The sequence below is a fragment of the Helianthus annuus genome, chromosome 3, assembly GCF_002127325.2.
Source record: "Helianthus annuus cultivar XRQ/B chromosome 3, HanXRQr2.0-SUNRISE, whole genome shotgun sequence".
Lineage (NCBI taxonomy): Eukaryota > Viridiplantae > Streptophyta > Magnoliopsida > Asterales > Asteraceae > Helianthus > Helianthus annuus.
The window spans coordinates 128713440-128722852 of NC_035435.2; the positions used below are offsets into that span (position 1 = coordinate 128713440).

Below are 9413 nucleotides of genomic sequence, written 5' to 3' on the forward strand. Positions count from 1 at the left end.
TATTATTATTTATAATAGTTAGCTTAATGTTTATTATCTTCACTAAAAATATGTATTTAACTTTTAAATATATTTGGTACCAAAGGAGATAAAAGTAACTTATGCATATTAATACAACGAAACAAATCATGATAATTAAAAACCAAGATGGTGATTTAACTAGTATGATGTAGAAAGCGTTATCTATGTTGACACATGTTGTGCATAGATCACATCTTGAGTCTTTGAAAGTCAAAGTAAAGGTAAAAGGCCTACCAACCACTTTGCATAAGCTGAATTGAAGACTTTATAAATTGATGCTTCGTCATTTAATCAATACTACTTTTCAAATCACTTTAATAAATTAAGAATAGATTAGACTGATAGAATTGTTTCTTTATTTTGTGGGTGTAAACATATTCAACTTTTATTTACTTACGGGCTGTTTGGTAGCCTCTGAATGGTCATTAAGAGACTACCTTTTAATGGAACCATTAAAAATTTTATCAATGAGAAGGTATAAGAATGTGACATATGATGATTTACCATTCAGATGTTACCTCTTAACCATTCAGACTTGAGGTTACCTCTTATCCATTCAGAGGTTTTAAACCATTATGAGGTAGCATCTGAATGGTCATTAAGAGGCTAACAAACAGCGACCTTAATGTTTATATCAGACATTCAGACGTTAAAACCCCTAAATAATAAATCGTTCGAATTATTTTGAGTAGTTAATTTTATCCACTGAATGATAAATATGAATATTAAATTATTTCGTGAAACAATTATCGAAAAAAATAAAACTAATATATGCATATACAACCAATGTTTTAAAAACCGGTAAATACCGGCCGGTTATACCGGTATTACCGTTTTCAGATGTAAATCTGGTACGAAACACCCCGGTAAATAAGTGAAACGGTATAAGGTTTGTACCGGCGGTAAAATCCGGTATACCGGTTTGAAACGTAATACCGGTACCGGCCCAGGGTTATTTTAGTTTGTGTTGTTACTTATTTTTATTATATATGTTTCTTATCTTACGTAATTTTTATATATTATGATTATTCGTAACTAAAAGTTCTTATTTAATATTGTATGAAACGAAAATAGTTGATGTATTCAACACTCAAATGGTAAACATATCGTACAATTTCATTTAAAAGAGCTTGTTGGAAAACTGAATGATTTTCGATTATCTTTTGGATTATTTTTTATTATTGATTTACTTTTGGATCATCTTTTAATATGTAATCATGTATTTTTGGATTAACTTTGAGTTGATGTTTTAATTTATGAAATTTTAGAGTTAGCTAGTCAACCCGGTTGAACCGCTCGGTACAACCTGGTTCAACCGGTTAAACCATTTTTTAGCCTAATCCGGTTTGATTTAAAAACCGGTTTTTAAAACATTGTATACAACAAAAAAACATTTAAAAACCAAGATGGTATCATTTTAGAAAGTGCTATCCATCTCGACACATGTTAAACATAGGTCCCATCTCGAGTCTTTACAAGTCAAAATAAAGGCCTACCAAATTGATGTGTCGTAATTTTCCAATACTGCTTTCCAAATCACTTTAATAAAACAATAATAGATCATACAATTAATCCTTATATTTGGGTGTTTCGTATAGTAATTATTTAATAAAATAATAATTGATAATACAATTAATCCTAATTTATTTTTGGGTGTTTCGTACCGTAATTATTCTTAAACTTTTAGTTTTAATTAGTGGGATTTCCCCGCGTGATGCAACTTACGTTGTTGAACGGTAGCAAGTCATATCATAACAAAAAACCATGAAATTAATATCAAGAAATATCAAAACCGAATCCTATCTAAATAAAAATCATAAAAATTAATATCAAAAGTCACATATTTTCTAAGACTTCTAAAAACAGTTATTTCAATTTATTAATTTAAAAATATATATAATTTATTATTTTCTAGAAACAAAATTTGTAAAGGAATGAAACATGTTTTAATTTAATCATAAGAATTTGTTAAGTGTTAAAGGTGTGCTAAGCATTATTGGTTGTCTGAAAACCAAAGGGAGAGCACACCAGTAGACCACGTGTAACATTTAGATATAATTTGTTTCTTTTAATATAGGTTTATATCCTTTCGGAATTGCAGAAAATGGAACACTCCTAAATTGTCATTTCCTCGGAAACATCCTTTCGGAATAGTTAAAGCATGATCATGCATGACGAAGTTTTCGAGTCTAAAACCGTATTGTTTTTGGACTGTACTTTATGTGTGTAGAAAATCCGTTAAGTCGGTTCGTCTCAATTAACCCAGACTCATAAGTTATTTGTTTAAAATTGGACCTAATCACCCAAATGTTTAAAATATTGATTGTAACGGGAATCGGTGCTACACAAATAATTTCTATGACCGTTTCAATAAAACTTTTAACCTTTCAATCATTGCTATATTAATATCCATTTTCAGTCATTACTAATAGTCCATTTGATCTGTCTACATATATTTTCCCATCAACTTATAATATCATATAGAGTTTTTGACAAACATGATTTATTCAATCCACTCTATTGACATTAATCAGTTTTATGTCAAAATCATAATCATTTTAGTGTAACACAATATCATTTTCAAATCCTTCATGACATTTGTTTGTTTCTATATACCTTATCTTATTTAGTCAATTAAAAAAAACAAGAAAGATGGTCTGTTTGACACGATCACACACCCCATGTCGATGACCAAACCGCAATAAGTAGTGCAAGACAGAGACACCTTCTTTTTCATGTTAGGCAGTGTTCCTTAGACTGAACTTAACACGGGTCAAGGCTAGTTACAACGGGCCACATTCATATAAACTTAGTTAGGAATTAGGATGGATCAATTCGAATGCCCCAAGGTTTAGAAGGAAGCTATTTTATAATACGCTTAATAAAAAATATACATAAAATCCACAAATATATCACACGATATAATGTTAGTCGATTTTGATGCATTTTTGTACCCTTAGGTGACATTTTTAATCTAGAAAATCTAATTATAGCCATGTCAAAAGTGAAAAACAAATATAGCTCTCTAAATTTGTGGATCATAAATCTAAACCACAAAACAAATCTATTATTTCTCCACCAAAATCTCAAATTTGTATCCAAATTGAAACAACCAATGCTCAATCAAAACAATAAAACCAAAAACCTCAATTCATCCTTCTTTTACCATAATCATGTCTAAAATGACTAATGGCATTATGTTTCTCATCATTTGGGCTATGATGTTTTCTTGTTTTGCAGTTTCCTCATCCATGAACGTGCCCTTTAAACCGAATTGGGTTGGATTGAGTCATCTCTCAAATGGGCCGGGTCAACTAGTAAGGGATACCATCAACCCTGAAGAAGAGATGATGATGGAGTCCGAAAGCGCTCGACGGATTCTAGCCGGAAGGGGGTATATAAGCTATGAGGCAATGAGTAAGAACAATGTCCCGTGCAACCAACGTGGTCAATCTTATTATAACTGCAATAGCAGAGGTCAGGCGAACCCATATAACCGAGCTTGCAATGTTATCACTCGGTGCGGTGGCCGCCAATGAGACTATATTTTATACCGTGGATTATTAGATACATCAATCAATAATAATATTTTTTTTTTCATATGCGAATGAGATTCTTTCTTCTGGTTTTCTTAGATCATCAATAATATTTGCTTGGTAACACAGGGTACTAAGCATAGGTACCGCAACAAATAGCATATTGGCAATCTTAGTCTCATGCCTTTTTGTAAAAATGTCTTGTACCTGTCGGATATTAGATATACATGTTAATATGTAAAAAAATTACCCGTTTGGATTTCCATTTATATCTCTTACTATTTTTTTACATCTTAATAATTTTATTATACAAAAAAAAGTAGATATATAAAAACTAAAAATTATTGAATTAGTATACTACGCTTATTACCCAAAAACTAAAAATGATTATTTAACTCATAACAAAACATGTGTGTGTTATGTAGGCGAACCGGGTATCATCTATTCTATCCCTCGGGTATCATTTATTCTATCCCTCTCATGCCCGCAAAATTTTTATAAACCAATCTCAAACCCTAATACCTATCCCATTACCCGTCTTGAATATTCCAGGTTTGTCTGTACGGTTCAAGTTCGTTTGCCATATATAATAATATTGTTTGAACTTACCTTGAAAAGATCAAAACAAGTTTGAATCCAGTTTCACTGTTTGGTTTAAAGACCGGACTCGAATTCAAATGTTGGGATTCGAAACGAATGCAAATCTAGAATTTTCAAAAACAAACAGATACCTATGGTCATGGACCCGGATCCATTAAGTATATGAAAGGGTGAAAAAATGCTCTCTTGTGGAACACCTAACCAGAAGCTTAATATGATCACTCAAGAATTTGATGATCTTAATAAAATTATTGAACCAAAAATTTTAGTACAACAGAAATCAAATGTAGTTTAATATATATTAAACACTAAAACATAAACCGATTACCTATCTCTGTAACTCTGTTACCATATCTCAGAACACCTGGCACGTATCTCATCAAAAAAACCACCATCTTCTAGTTCGACGATGACTCTGTCATACATCAAAGTGAATCAAAAACTTTAACTAAAGTACTAAACCAAAAACACAGACCAGAGTTGCAAAAAAGAGGGAAGAACCTGTTGATCGTTTTTCGGGGGTCCAGTCAATATTGGTTGAGGAAGAACCGCATTTTCAATATTCTGAATGTATGGTTGTAGCTTCTCTTCCAACATCTTGTTCAACTGGAAAACAGACACAACACGAACAACTTTCACACACTAGTTCGGTGAAATCCCACGTAACATATTTACTTATTTGATTAATCATTACCTGTTCTTGGCGCCAATTTGTTTCCCACTGATCATCCAAAATCTTTTCTGCAATTTCTCGTTGGGCGTTGAGAAGAACCGTCATTTCATACAACTTTTTTGGATCCTTTAAGTCTTCCTCACTCCATGAAGATTCATTTAGTGGAACATCGAGCTCCTGCAACCAGTTATTGAAATGAACAAAACCTATTTGTAAAAGGCAACCCGACCCATTTTGACTCGCACGTAAAACAACCTGTTTTAACTTTGAAGTGAAGTAAAAGAACACGTACCCCCCAGTTTTGAGGTCGTGGTGGCGGATTAAGTTTCATGACTTCCGTCTCTAATGCAGTTTTGGCTTTGTAGTAAGGTATGTTCTTAACGACCACCGGATCATTCCTTGCACGTTCGGGATCCATTGAGATCAAACCCTAATATCAATAAAAAAAAAAACTTGTAAATAACTAGTATTTTGATCCGCCACGCGTTGCGGCGTCGAAACTTAAAGTGACTCGAACTTATACCATCAAATATTTGACCCGACTCCTTTCCGAACAAAATGTACGTCAAAACGTGGACCACTGAAAACGCACATGAAAATAAGCACGAAAACGTATTATATTTGACCTGACTGTCTGACTCATTACCGAAAAAATTTACGTCGAAACGTAAACCAACTTGGATTTCTAATGAAACGTACTTAAAAATAAGCACGTAAAAAAAGTGTTTTTTATGTTAAAAAACTGTACCACGCGTTGCGGCGGAGTCGAAACGTAAAGTAACTCGAATTCATATCGCCTAGTGAAAACGTATTTTATCTGACCTGACTTGTTTCCGAACAAAACGTAGACCAACTAAAGCGCGAAAACGTATTCTATTTGACCCACGTACATAAAAATAAGCATGTAAAACTCGAGGGAGGCAAAATGACATTCTACAAGGTTTTTAGAAAGTTGAGGTGGTGTAAGTAGCAATGCTAAAAGTTAAAGGGTTGAATACACAAAAAGAAAAAAAAACATGGGTTGGATGGCATTGTTGTAAATATGACAAAAACAATAAAAAATAAAGGTTGTGTCTTAGGTACTATTGCTAAGACACCCTCTTTTGTTATATTAATAATAATAATAATAATAGTTACTTGAATATGTGAACTTTCAGGTTATTAATTATGTCTCACTTCTTGCAAGTACTCCCATCCAGGTTTTCTCTTGGCTACAGCATCCCGAAGATGATCATACCGCATATTTTCCTAAATGTAAAATAAAAAAAAATCAATGGTCAATTGCAACTAAACTAAGTAAGCAAAGTGTGTGGCTAGTTTTGTAATTTAACTGAAACATATTTTTAGGCTAATCAATAGCTAAGAAATAATAAATAATAACCTTGTATTGCCACCAAATTTTCTGCTTGACCTCATCATCGAATTCAAATCCTCCCATAATCTGGGGCATCGTAATCAACCAAAATGCAGCAATGCTCGGGTCTTTCATGCTGTGGATAATATGCTGAAATGTACGTTTTGAGGTGAGGATAATTTCGTAAATGTTAATAACTTAAAATAGAACATTACCTACAACCCACCGATAACCATTAAAAGACTGTTTACATCATGACACCTACCTCGTAAGGATAGTCCATTTTTTTCATTATGTTGTATGCTTTCCATGGCGGATCGATAATCTGCACATTGGTAAAATATTAAATACAAGCTCGCGACACTGGTTTGTAACAGATAAATGATAACTGAATAATTCTTAAGTACTTACGTCATCGGCAGAAATCCTGATTTGTAATTTATCTTTGCACTCAGGGCATTTCATCACACCCTGCAACATTATTAAGCCAGTGTTACATGGAAACACTAAAGATATTATAATATTATTATTTTTTTAAATGTGCTCACGGATCCATCACAGCTGTCGCAGTCTTTGGAGGGGAGTGGAACATTAAGATCCATGGTGGCGGGAAGATGCACGAGCTCTGCTCGATTCTCCGCTATGGCGTCTGCGATAGCTTCAGCCGTTGCTTTCTCTCCACTGAATACATTTATTTAATTAACATAATTCATTGTTTTAAAGTCTAAATATAGTCATAGACTCATAATGATATTGAGAAAACTGATTATATACAACGAGTGTACCTTCTTAATGTGTAGTTTTTCACCTGGTACATGACTTTCCCTGTGCCTCTGCACATGGTACACCTTAAAGCATTCCATCCGTTGCAAGTTTGACAGTTTCTGCGGTTTGAAGACATACAAGACCATAGCAAAGATGAGAAATCAAAAGACTGTTAGGTTATATTATCATTTCGTACAATTAAAAGATACGATAAGTGGTTCAACAGTTTGCTTAATCCACCATCATTGCTAGGGATTATATTGTTCTTTAATAAATTTTGTTCTACACACTAATTATTCTTAAAAGTGTCACGCATTGTAGGTATAGATTATACAAACAACCCTTCGTCATATCAAGTGAACTATACTCCCACAATACTTTTCAAACTTAAATCAAAGGTCCTCTTACGCACAGGGCCGTTCCAACGTTTTTGGAGGCCCTAAGCGAACTACAAAGTCAGGGCCTTATTATTGGTATAAATGAATTGAAATTGAGATTTGAGACATTAAATAACAAGAGCGATGATTTTTACTAATATCGGCCCTAATTTCGCTCAGTCCGCAATCAATTTCACATTGCTTACTCAAAAGACGCCAACGAGGGTTGGTGTGTTGCGTGCGTGGACAGTGCGGACTCCTAGTGTAAAATCCTAAATATTGGGCCTAGAAGCGTTGTTTAAATGGCAAAAAAAAAAACAAGTCTAATATACGAAAAGAAATAAAACTAGAGGCCCTTGTTTTTGGGTGGCCCTAGGCCTTAGCCTAGGTTGATAAGTCTTACGGGCCGGCCCTCCTTACGCATATGACAATCAAACGGTTCACCACCACATACTTCATTTCATAAAAGATGTATATCAATGAAATATTACACGACAACTAGAACGCAATATTCCAAACCAAACATCCTAACGCACATTCAAGCTACAAACAAAATTAACCAAAAACAACAATCACCTTTGACAAATCACTTTCTTTCCCAACTCCAGTGCAATATCACAAGTCCCAAGAGCAGCAACCGCCTGAACATTAACCACACTTAGGTCTCAAAACACAGGTACTTTATATCTCATGTCCATAATAACACGGTTATATGCTTTACGTACCAAGAACAAGAAATGATAGAGCCTAACCTCCTAATTTAATTATTTCTAAAAGAATATGTATTAAACAGGTTTAATAACATACTTTACTAAACTAGCCCCAACTCATACAAACCCCTGATTGGTTCTTTATCAACCTGATATCATAAATTTCAGAACTTTAACAAATCCCACTAGTCAAAAACAATAAAACTGCAATTAACTCAAAAACCCAATTGAAAGAACTTACAAAGATAGCGGAATAAGAAACTTTGGAGATGAATTCTGGGATGCCAAAGCCACGAGGGGCAGAACCGGAAATGTCATTGGCGATGGTGAAAGGGGAGAGTATGATTTTGACGGGTATGTCCAGCAAATGGGCCAAGGGTTCGCCTAAATGGCGATTGAAGAATTTGAATTGGCTATCGAAGAGTTGTTTGGTGTTTTTGACGAACTTATTAGTGCCTTTCCCCATTGTAGAGTCACTGGGGAGAACTAAGAATGTTAATGGATAAAGGTGGGTGACTGACGATGATATACCCAAAAGTCCAAACACAAATGGTGATATGCGGGAATTGGCTAACACCGTAACCAAACACTCTACAAACACTATTATCGGTTGTTATACTATGTCGGTAGTTAGTACTGTAACGAATCAAATCGATACCGATTAATTTTTTAAGTTTTAATTTCACCTCTCACTACGAATCTACATCTTTAACTCATTTAGTTTTTCTATAAGGACTTACGTTTGTTAACTTTTCCATAAAACTGAGCATGAAACTCTAAAAAACTAGTAAATTGTCAAAATCGTACCTGAGGTTTGACCATTTTGTCATTTTCATCCAAAATAACTTTTTTGAACCATATAGTCCTTCAATTTTAGGATTTTTTGCTATTTTCATCCAAACGTCTGACTTTTTTACCAAAATTGTCATTGAGATTTGGAATTTTTTGTCATTTTCATCCAAATGTTTGATAGAAAAATAAAGCAAATTAGACGTTTGGATAAAAATGGCAAAAAATCACAAAAGTGAAGGACTATATGGTACAAAAAAAAGTTGTTTTGGATGAAAATAACAAATATGCCCAAACCTCAAGGACAATTTTAGCAATTTACTCAAAAAAAATTGAATTCAATTTTTATATTTATACTCATAGTAATCAAATTTATACTATATAATAAAAGAAACCTGTTTTGCGACACTTGTCATTCTCTCATTTAATTGATTATTAATAATACTAATAATAATAATAATAATATTTAATCTAATCTAATACAAATAATAATAATAATATTTAATCTAATCTAATACAAATTCTAATTATTAATTCAATAACCTATTGTTAAACTAAAACTTCAATAGAATCTTAAATCCTAGCTAA

General features: G+C 33.2%; 1 protein-coding gene across 1 annotated transcript; it reads right to left on the reverse strand.

Annotated features, from left to right (window-relative positions):
- Positions 1–4361: 4361 nt before the first annotated feature.
- Positions 4362–8608, reverse strand: LOC110894471. The gene is made up of 12 exons (XM_022141697.2): positions 8278–8608; positions 7903–7967; positions 6970–7068; positions 6733–6865; positions 6596–6655; positions 6450–6509; positions 6212–6334; positions 6007–6078; positions 5123–5260; positions 4852–5007; positions 4659–4763; positions 4362–4572 (listed from the first exon to the last, which is right to left on the reverse strand). Exons 1-12 carry the CDS (start codon positions 8500–8502, stop codon positions 4537–4539), a joined length of 1272 nt encoding a protein of 423 aa, XP_021997389.1. The 5' UTR covers positions 8503–8608; the 3' UTR covers positions 4362–4536.
- Between the last annotated feature and the right edge of the window lie 805 nt (positions 8609–9413).